Raw genomic sequence first — 22,083 nt, forward strand, 5'->3', positions numbered from 1 at the left:
CTCTATTGAGGGTATCCAACAGCAATAGTATCCCCCAGATTTGGAGCTTGTTTAGATGGGTTTTATCATGCATTGTTATCCCCCCGCTCTAATCAGAGCAGTATATGATAAACAGGCTCTCATGATGTGCTGCAAATCATGATTGCTACAGAGAGCGATAAGTGAGTGATTCTCCTAATTATCTCTGGATGCAATCCCTGAACATGATCTTATACTTCAATTAAAAAATACCTAAATTAATACAACGATTCTAATTGCTGGGCTACGTGTTCTTATATGGGTTAATGTCTTAAGGATTCAAACTCTTCCTAAAACATGCATTCCAAAAATCTACCGGTATTTGAGACAAATCCTGAAAGAATTCTTGGAGAAATAAGTAGGAATGTAGGTGTTATGATATTATATTATATTGGCAAAATCCAGAAAAATGCAATGGAGAAAACTCCTGAAGGAATTCCTGAAGATATTCCCTGCAGGAATATCTGAAGATTTTTTTAAAGGAATTCTTACAGGAATTGTGTCCATGAAGGCATTTGTAAAGTAATTCTTGGAATTTCCTAGGAAAAAATCGTGAAAAAAAACTTTTAAGAACCTGAAGAAAATTAGAGAATTTTGCACTGTAGATATTCTTTAGGAACTGCTGCATGATTCGCTGAAGAAACTTTTACATGACTCCCTGGTGTTTTTAAATTCGATTCCTGAATTCGCCATCAACATTGATTTTTCATGAAGTGTGGTGCAAAAAGCTAAAATTTTAAGAAAAACATTGTTTACTATTTTTTTTTCTTCTGTCGGGTGTGAGATCACTGCGTCCATGTTTTAGAATTATTGTGATATACCCTTTTGATTTTACAAAGACCCTCAGTGGCGAGAACGCCACCGGAATACTTTGCGCGGTGACTGAACTTTTAGCCATCTGCCATTGATGGGCAGAAGTCCTATTGTACAGCATTATGAATCCTCCAATCTGGTACGATCAGCCTGATAAAGCCGACCACTTCCCTGGGGGATGCGTTCCAAATATCGGCCGGCTCTAAAAAGGGCTTGCCAAATATTTTGGATCTTCTTTGTATATGTGCACTGTAGGAGCAGAGAAGGTGTTGAGAGGTTTCGCACGTTTTACTACAGAAATGGCAATTTGGGTTTTGGATGGCTTCGATCTTTTGTAAATGGTATCTGCTGGGGCAGTGTCCAGTTATTAGACCGGTGTAAGTGCTGAGGTCTCTTTTGTTGAGACCAATTAGTTTTTGTGTTTGTTTCGAATTAATTGTGACGAATCTTTTGGACTGATTCGCATTGGAAACTGTTTTCCAATTGGATATAATTTGACTGGACAACCAGCTGTAAGTGTGTTTAGTGAGCAGTTTGATATGCCAAAGAATGGCTCATGACCAATGAATGTATTGGCCGATCCATTCCTGGCTAGCTCATCGGCAGTTTCATTACCCTCTAGACCCGTATGCCCCAGAATCTATTTATTTATTTATTTCGTCAATCAATAGTAGACTACACATTTGCTTAATTCTATGTTGTATTATATCTTAAGGAATTAAAATATTGTCTTAGCTTTGTTCGCGGCATGGTCAGATCAATTTCTGTGCAATGCTGATTATAAAGAGACATCATTCGATTCATTGGGCCGAATTTTGCATAGTTAGTTCGATGATTATTTGATGCAAACAAATTCCGATTTCTTAACTGTCTAGCGGGCGTTCCAATACAGTTTAGGGCCAATACAGTTTAACTCGATTGCGGATGGCTAGGGTTTTTAGAGCAAGAATACATTCCCACACTAATTTTGAGTTAAAAGTATAAGCTTTCAGAGCATGAAGAGCTGCTTGGCTGTCGGAGAAAATACAGATTGTGGCATTTCTGTAATTCTTCTTTACGCTGAGCTGCGCACATTCAATGATAGCATACACTTCAGCCTGAAAAACTGTAGGCCACTGTTCGAGAGGGACAGAGATTTTAGTTCTTGGTCCGTGCACTCCAGACGATTGTTCATTCTCGATCCATCAGTGTAGAATTTGATTGAGCCTGGAGGAATACTCGGTCCACCTTTTTGCCACACTTGGCTCTTATTTACTTTAATATTTTTTAAAATAATTTTTGGGATTTTTTAGGTTGCTGGCATCTTATCTCAAATGCGACATAATACCCACTGATCAAACCAAGTAATCATGGTGCTCAAGTTGGAATTATTACATTATAACGGTTCGTATAAAGGTTACACTACTGTATAACTACAATTAAAGTTGATTCGAAGTGTCATCCCACTAGAGACACATTAACGCCATACTTTTTAACTTTGACTCGACATTTGACCCTTTATTATTTTAAATCAACTTAAATTGCAGTTAAACAGAAATGCCAGCTTTACATACACAGTTTGTCTGCATAAATTGCAGCCAATATTTGCATCGTAAAACGACGTATAAGGCGGCAAACACTGGTGCCTATGGAGAAATCTTCGCAAAAAGTCCTGGAAAAACCTCTGAAAAAATATTAGCTGAATCTCTTAACATATCCAGAACCACTTGCAAGAATGTAAATATTACTGAAGCAGCTCTGGGATGAATTTTTGCGGCATACCTATCCCAGGAAAAATTATTGGTGGAATCCCTGGAGTGATTATTGAACGAAATTCTGAAATCTTTGAAGAAATACTAGGAGAAATTTTCAAAGTAACAACTAGAGGCAAAGTTTACAAAAATAATACGCAGTACAGTGGTGTTTCGATTTTACTACGCCCACTCTCAAATTGAAGTGATGAAACCAAAAAGGCACTGTAGTTCATGAGCCATTCCAGTGTATTTTGATCAGTGTTAATCAATTTTACGTGAAATACCAAAAGCGATACTTTTCTAATGCATTTATAAGGTGAAGAAATTTCTTGAAAACTATATAAAGAAATTGCATAAGAAATTCTCAGATGTTTCTCAGAAGCCTTAGGAAATTCAAGGAAGAATGAAAAACAAAATTCTTGAACGATCCCTGAAGGATTTTCCTTTTAAAATTTCCTGAACGAATACCTGACTCAAAAAGGATGCCCTGGTGGCTCCCCTGGAAAAATTGTTTCATTTTTCTTCATTTAGGAACTTAGGCTTATAACCACTTCACTGTTACTCTCTATCTGGTCACCCTGCCAAAATACAAAGAAAATTTGTAGCAATGTTCTACGAAATTATGTAAATAATCAAAATGCACAACTTTGTGGATGTAAATAGGGTTCTAAAACGTAATCAGGAAAAAATATTTTCAATTTTTAGTAATAGATGGCAGATTTCATGATTTTGCTGTTATTAGGGATTCAAATCGATGAAACCTCGTTGGATTTAAACTACATTATAAGCAGTAGCATATTCTGACAGTTTCACATGTATCCTTGAGTATTCAAACAAGGGAACTTGAATATCATAAGCCACTATTTTAACCTTAAAAATGATCGTATCTGCTGTTCTACGCATTTTAGAACCCCACAATGTTCAAGAAAGTGATGTTTTTCAATTACTTACATTATTTTACGCTACGTTATACACACCTGCTTAAGGTTAAGGCTTTCAGTCGTCAATGAAACTTGCTTACATCCGACGTTTTGGACAATGTATGAATCAGCAGTGTTCCGTTCTATTCTATACACAGTTTATTCTTTGAAAAATGCACGATACATGTCCTATTATATATACACAGCTAATTCCTTGAAAAAGGCGCCAAAATTTTTAAATTATCGAAAATGGATGAAATTGAACACATTCGAAAACAGTCCACGGCAAATTTAGTCTAGTTTCAAGAACTTGACCACGCATATTGGCTACCGGACACAGGAGATGTTCCGGATTTTCCGAGGTCATGTGAAAATAGCATTTTTTTATATCGCTTGTATTTTTGTGCGGTGTGAAGTTTTTTGATGTTTACAATTTTCCTAGAAACTAGAACTAGTAAGAAGTTGAATGCCGGCGGACATAGATTCGTTGAAAATCTTCAGAAATATGGCCATTTCCGTAAAACTGGTTCCGGAAAATATGGTCAGTCATGTTTGTCTTTGCAATCATATTAGAGGTTGAAACAGTGGTCCAAGTTATTCTAGCATCCTTGTTTGGATACTCAAGGATACAGGTGAAACCATCAGAATATGCAACTGATCATAATATAGTTTGAACCCAGGAATGGTTTGTCTGCATCCTTTTGTGTCCCCAATAACGAAAACATAATGAAAAATGGCCTTTTTTTATCAAAAATTGACAATTTCTCGCATAAGCTGGGATAACGCCCTAAAAGCCATCGGTAGCCACGTGTGTAGCTCATTTTTCCTATTTGTGTTTTAGAATCCTTTTCGTTTTTTTTTCAAGTTGTGTATTTTGATGATTATCATCATTTTGCAGAACATTCTTCTTCTTCTTCTTCTTGCTGGCATTACATCCAAACTGTGACAAAGCCTGCTTCTCAGATTAGTGATCTTATGAGCACTTCCACAGTTATTAACTGAGAGCTTTCTTTGCCGATTGACTTTTTTGCATGTGTATATCGTGTGGCAGGTACGAAGATACTCTATGCCCTGGAAATCGAGAAAATTTCCTTTTACGAAAAGATCCTCGACCAGCGGGATTCGAACCCACGACCCTCAGCATGGTCATGTTGAATAGCTGCGCGTTTACCGCTACGGCTATCTTCATCTTCAAAAACCTCGAATTTTGAATTAAACGACATTTCGAGGTCTTTTTATAAAATATCTTAGTGTTTCGGTAGGGAGACCAGATAGATCAGAAGAGTTGGTGTATTCAGCAAACTAGTTTCAGTTTCATTAATTTACTTTGTAAAATACATCATATTCAATCTCCGTAAAAAAAGATAGAAATTTGCAGCGCCACCTGTGGCGAGATTCCGAACTAAACCCGTTGTGCCAAGTTGCTTTAAAATTTTCATTTAAAATCACGTTTCAACACGTTACTGAAAAAAGATCACGATTCTAAGCATTAGTCCCGCTGTGAGATATCTTTCCACAAAAATAACCTGGAGAAATTGAAGTACACCTAGAAAAATGTAGCATGTATTTTCGATGATGCCTTTGGAGCAGCCCTTGGAGGATTATGGATATCCTCCAAGAGCTTCTCCAAAGACATCTTAGATACATACATACATATACAGCCATTCCATTAAAAACCGATCTAGTGGGTCACCGAATTCCGTGAAAGTTTGCTATTTTGTTCCTTATCCGTAATAAGGATACACCTGTTTTTGGATTTTTTGATTAGAGTGACCGTTTCCAAAATAGAGTGACCTATCGCGACCTTGCAAAATTTTTATTTTTTTTTAAATTATTACTTTTGAAGCGCTTGGCCGATTTTCAATTGATGGATTGATTGACTCTTTATTATAGGAAAATTCAGCCCAAGGCTGGTTCATCCCGTTCGATTTTCAATTTTCTTTGACGAAATGAAAGCTAAAGATTTTGACTTTTCAAGAAAAATATAATATTTCACAAAATTTTTTTTTTTTTACATGAAAAAAAAAATCCGTTTTTGCGTGTTTTGAAGGCCTCGGGACAAAAGGGGCTATTGCTGTTCTCATTTTTTCTTTAAATTTCAGAAAATTTTACGTTTACTATCAAATTTTTTAGCGATGTATGTTTTTTAGATTTTCAGATATATTTTTTTTGAAATTAAAAAGCAGTCATTTTTTATCGGCACTTACTGTAGGTTTCAGCGCATTAGATTTTTTTTTAATTAAATATCATAACTTTTGAACAGCTCAACCGATTTCCAAACTTTTTTATGGAATAAAAGCTTAAGATTCCAACTTTTCAAAAAAAAAAGTCAAAATCTTTAGCTTTCATTTCGTCCAAGAAAATTAAAAATCGGTCAAGCGGTTCAAAAGTTGATTTTTTTTTCAAAATAAAAATTTTGCAAAGTCGCGAGTTTTCTGGTCGCCCTATTTCGAAAATGGTCACCCTAATCAAAAAATCCAAAAAACACGTGTATCATTATTTCGGATAAGGAACAAAATAGCATATTTTCACGGAATTCGGTGACCCACTAGATCGATTTTTCATGGAATGGCTGTATATCCATAGAAGAATCTTCTTGATGATATTCTTAGAAAAATCTCCGGTATATTTTACTGGAGAAATACCAGGACACATATTTGAACAATTTCTTGAGGGAACCCCTGAAGGACATCTTGGAAGAACCTCTGGAAAAATATCTGATGAAATTCCTCGAGGAACCGTTAAGCAAATCCGTTAAGTCCCTGTATGAATTCTTGGAGGAATGGCGTTTATCGGCGTAGAATTTAAAATAGGCGGCACAGTATTGTTCGGTGAATGATGCGCCGCCGATAGTTTATTCTGCGGCGGTGTGCAGGTCTACAAATAATGGCTCAAACCCATTCACTGTTAATGTGAAATCAAAGTAAAAAAAATAATGAACCTAAATTTCTCGAACGGACGATTCGGTTGAAAGCCACTGTTCGACATGAAAATTCTTACCTGACCAGCAGCTTCAGAAAGCAGCCGAAGCCTCGACATGTGGCAACTTCGGCGGTGTAGGTGACGGTCATTTTGCGTGACTAGCCCGATGGTTTCTGCTTGGTGCTTAGTTAGTACCTTGGTAGGTAAGCTCAGTAGTTAGTAGAGTGGCGGTCGACTGACTGCCGATGCGGTGGAGGTTGAGTTGACTTGTTGTTTGTTGAGATAATTAGCAAACGATGATTTATCACTACCAGTCAAGTTTTTCGTACATCACACCGAACGAATCGTAGGCCGGTAACGAATCATACGTAGAATCACGAAAAACATTCAACTTTTGCTAAAACTTATGATCACCACTTACAATTAACCTTTCTTTTCTTCGTAAACACACAGCTTTTCATACTTTCACTTAAAACATCTGCTGCTTCACTGGGATTCTTCTGCACCTTTCTCGACAATCAATAATTACTTTTCACAGCAGCTTGGCATTGGCTTAAATCACATCTTTCTCGCAGAAACAATCACTATAAAAACTCCTCGGTTTTATTATGCGAAATTCACTTTTACCGCGCACTAAACAGCGATAGGACCGAAGACTCTTCAATCCGCCCGCCACATAGCAGAAAGCCGCGGGCACATCCAATCCCGGCTCGATTCACACTCGCACTGAAGAATGGGTCGGTCGTTTCGCGCGCGCGTCCACTTGTGTGGATGTCGCCGGCTTGCGGGCTCAAGCTGTAATGACATCAACTCTCAGCTCGCTGTCGTTTTGGTCGGTGCCGGCTCAGTGGCTGGCTTCGCGGTCGATGACGACGGAATCATCATTCCTCATCGCGCCGCTGCTGCTTGCTTGATGCCTCCCGGAAGAACACTGTGTAGGGCAGGGTGTATTCGCTGGATGTGTGTATATCGGGGCTCGTTTCGTATTAGCTTTGATTATACGCCTCTCGTCAAAGTCGGCTACTAACATACAATCCGGACTTGGAGCACTGACTGACTGGACTGGGTCGAACTTGTGTTGAGTCTCCGCGTGGGGTTCAGCGCATGACGAATGGTGACGGTTCCTAAAATTGAAATTTGGATAGACATAAAGGTATTCGGTTAGACATCGTGTGAATTCCCTGATTTAGGATGTTGACTAGCTACATACAAGGTTTCTGTTTTTTTTTGTACCAAAGTTCTCTTCTGTTTGCAGATAGCTTCTTAATGGTTGAGTAGCGTGTGTAATGATAGCGGAAAACCCAAAGAAAAAAAAAACAAATGTGCAGAATTTTAAGGGTGAATGACGAGCTTTGCGAAACGAAACACAAAAACCGGTTTTACGAAATGGAAATGAAACGAAATACCTAAACTATTACTGGTCAAAAGGTGGAGTGAACATCAATGAAAACATAGAAGATCTTGAATCAAAACAGAACAACCAACAGTAGTGAAGAATTATAGAATACAAATATTCAAAATGAATATTGGACAATATTAGTCCTTACGGTGAAATATTCATAAATTTATGTTTTTTTTTTGTTTAATAAAATTGCATACAATAGAGTAAAGTTTTGCAACAGTTTCTTTTTATCAGTGCGCATCGTATCCTCGTGCTGTGCGTATACAAATTTTCGGAAGTGTTTAAAACTAATTAACACTTCAGTCGTCGCGCTGTTGTATTTTGTACAACAGTGCTGAAAAAACCTCGATTATCGTACACAGCTTCAGCGTGGTGGTTCAAACGGCGGTAAACCGCGCGACGACTGAAGGGTTAAAACAATAAAACAGTTCTCAGTGCTACAAAAACAGTACTTTTCAATGCTACTTTCGTCTACTAAAAGGGATCAATTTTCGATTCTTTGGACCCATGCCTTGAGATTTTTCTTTGGATCCGTTTGCGTAATGGTGGTCATCCTTCTTTTACACCGTCTTGGGAAAAAGCCTCTCGAAGGTCACGTCTTCTTTCGTTTATTCACAAAACATGGTTGCAACTACAAACAAAAGGAAAAGTAAATCTCTGAATTCACAACTTCCTTCCAAAAAAAGTGGGCTTTAAAACCTTCATAAAACGTAGCAAAAATAAAAGAAAGGGCATTTTTCCGGAATGCGCGTTGAAATGGTTACCCTAGTAAGGGCCTTGGGTCTTTTTCAACCCATTTCAAAATTCAAATCAATGTAACTTTTGATTGAAATAACATAGCAATTTGAAATTTTCTGACAATTTTTTTTTTGTGGGAAATTTTGTTTTTGCGGTAACAAATGTTTTGAATGACCCCTAGGGGAGCTTCAATAAAAAAAGTTACGATTTGTGACTTAGGGTAGTTTTCGACCCGAAAATTCAAACAGCGCACAAAAATCAGTGTGTTGATCGAATTAAGTTCAGTTGGGCTTAAATGAAAAGCACACATGTCTAGTTCCAGAAACCCTCCCTGAGATCTGGATTTGGTCACTGTGGCCACCGGGATCCTGATACATCTGAAAAAAGTCCCTTTAGAGACCCTTTGACAACCAGTAGTTTCGTAACTAAACAAGTAATATGAACCGTCCTCATATACCATATGTTTGATGGATATTTTGGCATAACAATTTTCTGTAGGGTAGAAGAATCGGTTTTGTCCATACGCCTGTTATAGCCATAGAGGATTATACACCGTTTTATATAGCCCATCAACATGAAACCTTTTGTGTTCAGTAGATCACATTGACATGTTAGAACAACATTCATTTAGGGTCAGGCGGGGCAAGATGAGCACCCTAAGGATAAGCGCGATTTAAGCCTACTTAAACGTTCTTATTTTGGTAAAATTAGTAACCATCCTTATCTTTTACATTATTACTTTGACCTCCAACCATTAAAAGTTTTAAAAAGTGATAAATAGTTTTCCAAAAACCACGTTAAAAAATAGCTTTTTTATCTTCGGTCAAAAAAACTGCGGGGCAAGATGGGCACCCCCATAAAAAGATGCAGTTTACTAAAGAAAACTATTATTTTTCAATGCTTGCAATATCCCAAGATATTATCTTGAGTATCTGATAGTATTTATCTTCAACTAGCTTAGTTTTTAGAACTTTTATCAAAAATATAAATAACTTTCCAAAAATTGCTTAAATTTTACTTAAAAAACGATTAAATTTGTTGTTTGTTTATATATTTTTAGAAAAATTGTATTGTGCAAAGAAGATACCGTAAGTCTAGCCCACAGCTAAATGTGGTTCTATAACTTTACACTTTTACTTAATTTTGAATATGGTGCTCATCTTGCCCCAAGGGTGTAAATTTATTAATATAATCAAAAAAATTGAAATGTTTTTTAAATTTGATAAAAGTTTTGCTCCTGATTATCTACAGAAGATTATTTTATAACTATACGGCAAAAACGTATGAATTAATTTGTTTACGCACCAAAAATATCACTTTTAAATGAACAAATCTTAAATGAAAAGGTAAATTTTTGGACTTCTATGTATTTTTGACAATATTTTCGTTGTGCTGTTGATTTTTTTGCTGAAATTTATGGCCATCATAATAATTTAATGATATTTATCAGAACCCCAAATAATTTATTGAAAAAAAATCGGTAGGAACGACATAAACTAGGGGTGCCCATCTTGCCCCGGGTGCTCATCTTGCCCCACATTCCCCTACTCGTCCAAATTGATTCAAAATATAAGAAAAACAATTCATTTTTCTTATAATTTGAACTCCTATTCACCTAATTTGGCCAAGGCACTCCTAACTTGACCACTTTCATGAGAAATCATTGCGATTGGCCAATTTAGGAACCGAAGATAAATCCCTGGCCGAAACTGGTTCCGTTGGCCTATATTGACCAACGGGATTTTCAAAGCGAAAAAAATATTATAGCTCAGTTGGATGTTTTACACACATAAAATGGATTGAAAGCTTGCATTTGACATATTTGTAGTATAAATACGGCTTTCCATTTAATTTTATTGACATTCTCTTAGGCTGACCAAAATCGGTGCTTTTACCCTAATAAGTAACTAATTACCGGCGCACATTCCCTGGAAAATTCGGTCCAGTATGGTCCATGCGGCAAGGGAAGGTGGCCAATCTGGCAAATTCGATGAAATTACTCAGATTTATACCCCAAATCCAAATGAATTGCGCCCAATTCTTTTTTATGTTCGGATGTATTTTGCCAAAAAAATATGAATGGATGGTTATTCTGTTACTTCAGTTTAGTTATTACGGAATGACCACCGGGAAACCCGTAATATGGGACCACAAAGATTTAGTACCATTTCAGACATTTCAGTTTTTGTGCCAAAACTAGGCATGCAACGGCTCATTCTTCATGATTTTGAATACATGTGACTCTTCTCGTTCAATTATAGATAAATGGCCACTTTGTGACTGACTTTGTGTGCACACTGACCGCCCGCAGATGCTACTCCGTTATTGCAAGAACAGCTGCGTAGATGCTCTCATTATTATAACAAACAGTAACGGCGCCGGCTGCGTCCGAATGCAGGTCAATTTAGGGATGGGAGGGAAATATTGACGTGTTACTTGCTTTATGGAAGCCGAGGAGACCTCTGCACTTTCACAAGTAGACGCTGTGAGTTTGGATATGGGAAAGGTTTTGGTAAAGGAAGGATTCGTTTTGGTAAACGATAACTATATAATTTCAAATGAATGTACCTAACCGGATTCGCGATATTACTCGAAAAAAGCATTGAACGCCGAAAAAGTGTTCGTCGCTTGCCCTACAGGAACAAGCGACAAGATCAAAGGATCAAACACTACTAACGTGATCCGATACTATTCTACCGTGCTACGCGAACGACGCGCGACATGTTTGATCCTGCCCTCATCGCCCGACCCACAGTAGCAAGCGTTGAAGGATCAAACAGAACTCTTGGTCTCTATTTTAAAGTAAGTGTCTCAAAAGTCTCTATTTTTAACGGAAGGTCTTCAAAGTATATATTTTCAATGGTCTTCAAAGTCTCTTTTTTCCTTATTCTGCTTGAATAGAATTATGATGCAAAATATACAAAGAAACCTTCAGAGAATAAAACGGATTCAAATTCTTTAAGAATCTTGAGGAATTATTATAGTGATTTTGTTTAGAATACTTTCAGGGTCTTCTACAGGGATTCAAAGGATGCTTAGAAGAATTTCTTCAGAGTTTACTCCAGGAAATCTTTGAGAAATCCTAAGCTACTACCTTCAGTAATTTCATCAGGTACCTATTACTTTGATTTTATTACAAGACTATCATGAAATTTTTTCCAGATATATTTTACAAATTCTTCAACTGAATTCTCCAGTTGTTACTCTAGGAAATCTTCGAAAGATGTCTACAGAATTTTTTCCGAGGAAATCCACAAACTTTATTCCAGAGTGTCAAAATTGCTTAAGGTTATCTTCGAGAAACCCTGGTAGAATTCCTCCGCCTATTTATGTGTTTTTTTCAAATCCATTTCAAAATTTCATGAGGGGTTCTTCGATAAAAAACATTTTTTTCTCCCTAGCAATTTTTCTAGCATTCCATCCAAATATTACTCCTGCAGTTTAAACAAATATGTCTTGAAAGTGGGCTTCGTGGCCATGCGGTTAGCGGCGTCAGTCGTTTAGGCGTATTGTGCCACGGGGTGTGGGTTCGATTCCCGCTCCAGTCGGTGGAAACTTTTCGTCAAACGAAAAATTCATCACTGGGCTACTGGGTGTTCCGTGTGTTGTCCGTTGCCTAATGTTTGTAACCGTTCAGTCTGTGCAGCCTTTGGCTGAAGACGGTGTAAATGTCTTTAAAAAAAAAGAAAGGATTCTCAACAAAATCCCAAGCAATCTTCGAAAGTTTATTTTTAATTTTCTCACCAGCTTATGGTACAGTAACGTTTTTTGAAAAATCTCTTTAGAAAATTCGAAGGAATACTATCCCGAGAAAAGATTGATTTTTTTTTTGATAATCTTAGCAAATTATCTAGACAATCTTCTAAAAATTAGTTAGTTTTAAAGAAAATCCTTAGAATTTCCTGGAGAAGTAATTAATCGATTTTTCGAAGACTTTCTTGAAAAATGTCTTCAAGAACTTTTTGAGGAGTTCAGATGATTTCTAAATCTATCGTTGGAGTAATTTCATTTCTGTGGTTCTCCTTGAGAAAATCGAGGTTAAATTCTTGAGCTTCCTTAAACAAAATTCTTGTAGAATTCCCTAAGAAAATTCGTGGAGAAATTCTTTGGAAAATAATCACTAAATGAACTCCTTCGTAAATTTCCGGAGTAATTATCTGAACATTCGGTCAAATACCTGAACAACTGCAGATGAAAAGAAGAAGATGTAGAGAAAATCATGAACAAACACATGAAGTAATACTTGCTGTAATAAAGTAATACTTGCTGTAATGTAACTAAGAATTATAAAAAAGAGGTCCTAGATCTTAGTGAAATGTTTGAGCTATAAAGAATCATACTCTTATCTCCTGGCTCCTATTAAGTCTCGTTTTGTTTTCTTTGTTTCTATTTGATCTCTTTTAAGCCTATTTTTAATTCATTTGAAATCTCTTTTTTTCTGGCAAGAGGTCTTAAATTGCCCATTTTATAAGCACTCAGTCCACCGTACTAAAAACAAAAAGGTTTCTTAATCTTGGGGTAACGACAGGCATAAAAAGAGGGTTTAAACCAAAAGGGTGTCAGTTACAAAAAACCGGGTTTTAAAAAAATGTACTTTGAAGTCTTTTCAGCAATTTTTTATCCTACACACATTATACAGCCGTGAATCGCAAGTCAGTCCCATCTGTATTTTCGTCAACATTGAGTTGAGTTTAGTTTTCAACATATCCAAAGATCTTCCAGCTGCCTTAATGAGATAATATAATTTGTTCGAAAATATTAGGAAAGCCCATAATGGAAAGTAATCGCGTATCAGTCCCACTACAGATTTTCGCACCGTGTAAAACAAAAAAAGAATTGTGTTTTGATTATCTTTACATTTTTCTCGGAAAGATATCGTAGTGAAAAGCGAATTGTGGATGTTTTATTAGGATTGAAACATGTTCCAAACCTCTGGACTCTTTCAGATATTTGTATGATTGCAACGAGTTTGGAAACTTCACCCCCTAATTTCCCTGATAATGCCTACTTTTTATAGATGGGAATGGCAATTCACGGCAGTATATGAGAGTAAAACAAAACAAGCCTAAGTAAAAAAAAAACAACCCTAAGAATTATGTTATTTTTTTCTGTTGAGCGGAAAAATCATCTTAAAATATCGTTTGATCGCTTGGAAACAGTAGATTTTACACAACTCAAAACCGACCGAAATTTCACTTGGCGTTTCCGTTGGCGTTTGAACCCCTCAAATATGGTAACTTTTCACATATGACTTACCGTAATCCGGGGGCAAATTCTTCACTATTTTACAACTTTCTGTTGTGTCATCCTTTGGTTCTCAAATATTGTCAATAAAATCAGTAATTCATTGTTGTTTATCAGTTAATGTAATCCATTATTTATGAAGTAATGTTTAACATATCATAAAATTAGTTTTAATATCAAAAATTGAAAATGACACACCATACAGCGGTCACACTATCATGGGTCACGCACTATTATGGGTCATATCCATTTAAATGCATGCAGATCAGGGTGACTAATAATCGTGACACAGTGTGACCACTGTACCACAAAGCAGATTTAAGAATAAAAAATCTCCCTGTCTACTAAATTTGAGTCTCCTGAATGTAAAAATAATATCAAAATTCTTAAAACTCGAGTATTTGATCATTTTATTACAAAATTAAACTTTGAATGCCTGCAGTATACGCCTAGATGTAGGTAATTTCCCTAGAAATTAATCAGTTATTTGAGAAAGAACGGTATTATGAGAAAAAAAAACTATGTTTGTTTTGCCATATGACTTCAAAAGTGAGTTCAGTAGTTCACATTTTAGCTTTCACAACATTTTGAACATTCAAAGATTACATGTAGGCTTAGTATTAGCGGATTGTTTAATACCGACATTTCCAATAGTATTCCTTACTCCTTCAAAAACGGAGAATATTTCTATGCAAAACTGATTTTGACAAAAAATGAAATGGTTCAAAATCATCATTAGACATCTATCTAACTAGAAAACATGGAATGTCTGAGATGCCAATGAAAAACACAGCATTCTTGGAAGGTAATGCTAACTGGTACCGACCAGATTAAATTCACCCCAGTGATTAATTTGTCCCCTAGTCACGGTACCTGAGTAACCTCAGGGATGTCAAAAATATTTGTTTGCGGATGATACAGACCTTTTGCCAAAGCAGGAAGCCTGCGTGTCATCTGTAGTAGATTGCAACAAAGTATGGATTATTGTTCTTCATACTTGCAAAAATGGAAGATTTCTCCTGATCAATAAAAATTTGAAAATAAATCTGAGGCTCCCTCACTGTTTACGTTAGGTTAGGTTAAGTTGAACGAAAATGTTTTTTTCTCTTATAAGAAAGTGAAATCAACTTACCCGTAAAAATTCAGAACTGCGATGGCAAATGAAATTTTATATGTTGTTATAAAAAAAACTAAACTCAAACTAAAAGCTTAATTTTAAATTTTGCTAGTGCAAAAATGCAATGTACAATTCAAATGAAACTATTCAATCATTTGTTTTTAATAGAAACATTATGGAATCCCGCAAGATTGCGGATTGCCTGTCTGGTTTCTACACCAATGCAGTAGTAAAAGAAAAAAGGCAAAGGCTTCAAAAAGTAAAGCCATCATCGTGGGCATTGTATTCAAACAATTTGAATAGTAACTACGGAATCCGCAGTGATGAGTAATGATAATATAGCTAGCATTTGGATATCAAACTACTGTCGTCACTATAGTGCTGTAGCATCCAATATATCATGATGCTTTCTGTTTTATGATATGTGGGACAACAATTTTGCTATACCTTTGCACAATCAACGAAATTGATATGCACGATCTGTTGCGTGGAACACGCATTTTAGCCTGTGATGATTGAAGAGTTGTATAATAATAATAGTCACTCTGTAGTTTGGCTAATCAGACGTGGTTCAGAGTACAGTGTCTGGTTGTCCGGTATACTGTAACGAACTGCTGGACTACAAAGGGTGGAAGCATATACTTTATCGCTTTGTTGGATTGGACATTACTAAAATTATGTCTCACTCATACTGTCTGCCCATGATTGCATATCAGTTCCAAGAAACAAAAAGTAAGCATTGAAACAAACTCTGAATTTCTTAGCATTTATAAATTTATATAATTGTCGAAAATATGTTTCCAGAAGTTCTAAGCATTCGCCTATAATTCAAAAATAATCTCAGAATTTTGTATACTATCATCAATCCATTAACCCATATAGGCCTGAGTGAAAACAAAAATACTAAAACCCACACCGCTCAGCGAATACTTAACGGATTCAAATATTTTTTTGTCAGTATACTGGCCCACTTATCTATTTTTTAAAAGTGGCTGGAGAAACTCGGGAATACTTCTATAGCCTGAGTTTTTGCGGTGGGTCACTGGGTCAGGTTGCATAAATCATTAAGATCTGATATTCAACATTGTTAATGGATAGTTTTGCAATGTTTAGAGTGTACCGGAGACGGCCACACGGACTTAATGCCCTGAAGAATCGGCTCTAGTTTTGTTGGATACTAAACCGTTTCAATTCTCTAAAAGTAGATATCGAACATAATAGTTCACAAACATGCGTTTCCATAAGCTTGAAACAGATTTTAAGATACAAATTGCCCACTTTATCATAAAATTGAGGCGTCTCGGGGACCCGAAAATGGCCATTTGTAGAATCAATCAAATGCATCAAATCATGGTTATCCAATTTGAACGTTTATCAGAAGGTTTACGATGATACGTTTTTCTTTAAACTCCACATTATAGCCGATTCTGGAAAATATCCGTGACTTGAAATTTGCCTACCTCCTGGGGCACAGAACCCTTGTCACCCGACCAGTTACCGCAATAACTCCGTCCACAGAAACATTCCCAAGATCCTTTAACCATTTTTAGAAACTAGATATGTGTACGAGTATACTGACAAAAAATAATTAAAAATCGTTAAGTATTCACTGCGCGGTGAGAGTTTTAGTTTTTTTTTTCACTCAGGCCTATACTGCCCATACTCGCATAACAGTATCATATTATATGGGATTTCCTATATAAATGGGACTGTTATGCGAGTATGGGCAGTATACGGGTTGAAAAGAATGTTGCTAAACAAAACAAATCCTTTTTGAGCCAATTTTGTTTGGCATTTTTGCAAAAGTTTGCATGACTATAATCCTATATGGAGCTTAATAATAGGAAACAAAATCAAGAATATATCTTTTCCCATGTTTCATAGAATATTTCAACTGAAAGTGTTTAAAAGAAATATTTGAAAGTTTAGTGACCGCACTGTTGTTGAATATGTAAATGTTGTCGGTGTGTAAAAAGGTTGTCCGGGATTACAAGCCAGTGTTTTCAAACCCGTACATTGCCTTAAAGACCCTCGTTTAACTAATGTGAGTGAGATTTCTGATAGAAAACATAAGAGAAAACTTGAAAAATAACTTAGAATGAGCGTAGTGAGTTATCAGAATTCAATTGATTGCTAAATAAATTGTCTTTATCTTCAACAATAACAGTTCGAGCCGCATCTCATTCAGTTCAAGCCACATATGTTCAGCTCAGGTAATCAAATCACTATTGTTACAAACTTGCTATTATTTTTGCCATTGTAGAGCAAACGCGAACATCTAGTTCATTGAAGATTATTATTCATTTGGGTATTGATATTATTTCAATTAAAATCATACGGATATTGTATGTATGCTTTGACACAGTTGTCCGGATCTCGATCCAAAAGTGTCCGGATTTAGAGACATCATTTGCATGAGCTGTCCGGATTTATAGACAAGACATGCTTCAATATTTGACTGATTTTTATGTTAAAATCATGGTTTTTACCAAAAAGTTCGTCACTTTCGTGAAAATCAGGCTTGAAACAATCATTGAAACAACATTGAGGATTTCCTAAAACAACACACTTATATTAAAGTTTGAACATTTTTGGCGCCTTAAACGTCCGGGTATTGATGCATCACGGTATTTTAATGTAAGTCTTCAAAAAGTCTAAATGATTTCTAACGTCACTTTTTTCCTTTTTATCCAGGCAGAACCAGCACGGTTGAACATATTAAATTAATTCTGATAATTCTGATCGACAATGTTGGGGAAGATTCCAAGGTTATCAATAGAAGAATCACTAAATAAAATCCTGGATTATCTAAAGTTTTCTTGAGAAACTTCTAAAAAATTCCTTGAAGGTATTTTTGAAGTAATTGGGGATGGAATCTCCGAACTAATTTTACTAATTTAATCTAATTTAATCTTTGAAAAAAACCTTGTTGCATTCTAGAAGGAATCTTGAATGAGAATTTAGAGTAATTCTTTACGCAGTTTAAAAAATTAAAATAATAACATAATAATCTCCTGATAAAATCTTCGAAGGTCTTTCGAAGGTATTAGTCGAAAACTTAGAACAAATATCTGCTGAAATTCATTGAGTAGAATTTCTAATACATAAAATAAATAAAAATACAAACAGCAATATCCTAAAGAAATGTCTAGCTGAAATCTTTTAGGAATTTTCATATGTAGTGTTCGGAATTTGGATCAAAGTTTTCGAAATATGAGACAAAATAAGCACCGTGGTTGACATCTGAAGCAAAACGTTATTCCATACTTTAGCGTAAACTAATAGTAAAAGATTATGAATCATTATTTTTAACATTACACTCAATAGTTTACAGTTAAAATTTGCAAATAAATCCATTTTTTCAAAAATATCAGCTGATTTATGCCTATCAGATACATTTGTAGTGTTCGAAATGTGAGATGGCAGATTCGATTTTTCATGCCACATTCATTTTAGGTGATGTAATCTCTTCAAAATTGCGCTGAATAAGAGTATTGAAACTAAAACATGTAGATGTCCATCATTCTGCTGTAGAAGTGAGGCCGTGCGAGATGTTCTGTATACGTTCTGGGCTGCGACTTTTAATGATTCGCATCAAATTCATACTGAATTCGCTAACTTTAATTGAAATCCCACCGACTGTAACCAACGGTCGGCCAACACACATCTCAGATAGTCTACTAGAATTAGAACGGAGAGAATCATGTGAGCGATCATATTGAGACGGCGTTTAAAAACGTTTGTGGGATAATGTGCCGTATACTAGTAAGTTTCACGATGCTTTTTGTTAATTATAGATAATAGACAGCACCTGTCGGCCTATTTCCTATGTAGTATGTAGGTAATTGTAACGATACCGCCATGTCTCTCTGATTCACTAACACTAAATGCATAGAAAACAAAGTGACTTGGTCCAATGATTGCGGGGTTTTCCCGTCTACAGTGGGAAAACATGGAAACGGAATTCCTAGAAGAATTGATTCAGCAGGAATCACGACAAATATTAACCAACTGAGATCAACTATGAAATCTCACACATAAAACGCATGAGCTGACCTTGAACCAGCCAACATCGCCAACATCACAGCGGCAGGCACACGCAGGAAGTTCATTCACATTTCCATCAATTTGGCATAGCTGCTATATAATAGTCGTTAGTCATTTGGCCTATCGTGTGACTATGCTGCGCACTATAGGATAAAAGGCAGTCAAAATTGAATGATATTACAGTACTCAGTGCAAGACGCGTCCCTTCGAGGACCGCATTGAATTCACCTCACTTGGAATTTAGAAGCATTTTTCTGTCCAGAATCTTATGACGAAACTCTCCATAGTGCTGTGATGGACTGGAAAAGACGCCCAGAAGCGAAAAAGGGGGAATTGTTTTGGTTGTACTGAAGCTGTTTTTTATTTCTATTCGTTTGATTTTGTTCTACGTTCTGGCTAGTTAGTTGGATAGGTCATGAGGTTATGTTTTTCATCACTGGGACGCGACATCGGCTAACAGTTCCCCCAGATATATCTGAGTACCGAATAGTAATATTCGATTATGGAATTCAATTCGTATTTTTTACCAATTGAAAGCTTTTGATCTATTCTTCATAAGTTTTGATAATAAGATTATAAGTTTTTTTTAAGTTTTGGAAAACAACGATTTCGATTCTTGGTTTTCCCGTTACTGCCAGTTGGGAAGTAACGTCAGAAAGAAGAAGAAGATAAATTTCTGTATGGTGCTGATAATATCAGTCGGTTTGATCTATAATAAGAATCTTTCTCTTCCTCTGATCCATATCAGTGGAATGGACCATTTTTGAAAATTTCGGTAATTTTGGGGTATATTTCCAAAGTTTCAGTCATAATTGGTTCCAAAAAATGACCATTAATTGATCCATAACTGGTATTACCTAATACAAATAACGTAAATGTTACACAGCTGTCATTGAAACCTTCAATTTTGCGTTGATCAATTGTACCCTACTGATCAATTTCACTCGAGAGTCAAGTACGTGCTTATAAAATTTTCTCCAGTTCTTCAACTGCCATACCGAAGCGAAATCAACAACTTTTCAGCGATATAAAATAACCCAACATGTGCATAAATGCATCTGTGTTAGTGACATATGTATAGATTTTTTTTGTAATTTATCATGTTTGCAGTTGCACATTTGTTGAGAGTAGAGTAATTGGTATTATCAGATCGAGGTTTGTTTTTCTTCTCATAAGGAAATGAGCACGTGAGTTCAAGTGCATTCGAATGTTATAAAATGTATGTATCAACTTACTTTTATCCGCAAATTGTATAGTCGTTTAGGACAACTGCACCATGCGACTAAAAACATATCTCAATTTTCAATCTGTAGTGCAGCAGTTCTTGTCATATCCGTTGAATTTGGTATTCTATTCTTCTATTCTTCTTGTCTTGTTTCGGTGACTCACTCACTCACTCAAGCGATTGAGCAGTTCACCATTGAGTGCACATTCCACAGACATGTAAAAAAATGGTAAAAACACGTACGTTTTCACTGGTAACAATTAAAACATACAATCCCGGTAAATTCACTGTACCATCAAATTTATACGCGACGTGAAACCATTCGACGCTACTTTGTGCTCGACCACTTTCAAAGTGAAGACCGTCACCAAACTTCACCACGCGCGATCCGACATCAACGAACAACTCGCGAAAACTAAAAGCCGCATTGCATCGCCGATGGGCAAACCGTCGAATTGCCGGCTACAGTGAGAGAATGTAAATTTCTCTCTTTTCGTTCAATGTCATTCTCTCGTTGTGCAAATTTACATCAGCTGACTCCAGTCAGTAATGCGTTGAATTCTCACACTCTCTGAGTTTCGATAGTTTCACTCTCCGCTCTACTCATTTCTCAATCGTTGGTGGGAGAGCAAGAATGGGCACCGATTGTTTACATTTACCAACGCTATCTACTCAATTTTATCGCAGTTATTAAATAAATTTTATGCGTAAACTGAGAATTATAATAAAAGTATCAAAAACTTATTATGCATACGTTTTATCAATCTGCCTAATCGATTGGTATCAAAGATATCAGCAATTGCTAATGTGGAATGGCGATTCAAATGTCTTTATTGTATGGTTATTCAATATATCTAGCGTAACATTTGAAAAGGGCCTATCTGCAAAACGTAAACATTGAGAAATTCTCAATTGAAGATTCCGTACCATATTTATAATTCCTATTTTAAACCCATTCGCATTTTTACTAGTTTCATACCTGTGTTCGACACCCATTAAAGTCTGTTGCGTGGCCCATTATGTTTCTAATCTCAAATAACACAACAACTCGTAAAAATTGTTGAATTCAAACATCATCGGCAGATAGGCCCTATTATGAATCTTCAAACCAGTTAGGCCCTTTCAGTTAGGCCCTTTGATTGAACATGGTTTCAGTTAGGCCCTTTAATAATTTGCAAATTTTATTGATTTTTGAATTGGTTTGCATAAATCTTGAACAAAATTTAGCGATTATGTGAAAAAACACTATATAGGGTCGATGTACCAATAGCCGCATAGCTAAGAACAAATATTCGTATAAAATCGAAAAATAACGCTAGCGTCATTATTTTTACATCATCTGGAAGCTTTTTATCTTGGTTTTGTGGGAAAAATATGAAAACTGCGAAAATTCATATGTTTGCATTTATTATCGCTTTTGCCACTATAGGAATACATGTGCCTATAGTAGCACTATTTCTAATTTCTGTTCCTATAGTAGCACTAGCATCACGGCGTTGGCAAAATACTAATCAAAACCGTATTTTTACAAACCTTTTATATTTTTCCTTCAAAGTGTGGATCAAAAGCTTTCGTTTGATGTAAAAAAAGTACTTAATTCATTAATTATTTCGTATAATAAAAAATAGTTTCTCTCAGTAGTGCTACTATAGGAACAATAGGTTAACTATAGGCGCAAGGGAGATCAAATTTTAAGCAAAACTAAATATTTCGATAATTTTTTGAACAAAATCAAGCTGTGTATCAATGGTACTTAGATAAATAGCTCCTGACCTTCATGTCAAAAAATATTTTGAAAAGATTCATAGCAAAACGGCTGTAAAAAGCCACTAGTGCGACTATAGGGGACTGTCCACTAAGGGAACACTGACCCTAATAGATAAATATTGGAAATTTTCGGTTGA

At 36.0% G+C, this 22,083-nt stretch overlaps 1 protein-coding gene across 2 annotated transcripts in view; it reads right to left on the minus strand.

Annotated features, from left to right (window-relative positions):
* Nucleotides 1-20,605, minus strand: part of LOC5577241 (bestrophin-4) — a 72,725-nt gene extending 52,120 nt beyond the window's left edge. For both annotated transcript variants that reach the window (XM_001656297.2, XM_021853593.1), the window contains exons 1-2: nt 20,190-20,605; nt 6,485-7,530 (exon numbers count right to left, since the gene is read on the minus strand). In XM_001656297.2, the coding sequence (XP_001656347.1) occupies nt 6,485-6,555 (71 nt within the window). In that variant the 5' untranslated portion in view covers nt 6,556-7,530; nt 20,190-20,605. The remainder of the gene's footprint in view (nt 1-6,484; nt 7,531-20,189) is intronic.
* Nucleotides 20,606-22,083: the final 1,478 nt, after the last annotated feature.

Source organism: Aedes aegypti, chromosome 3 (genome assembly GCF_002204515.2).
Source record: "Aedes aegypti strain LVP_AGWG chromosome 3, AaegL5.0 Primary Assembly, whole genome shotgun sequence".
Lineage (NCBI taxonomy): Eukaryota > Metazoa > Arthropoda > Insecta > Diptera > Culicidae > Aedes > Aedes aegypti.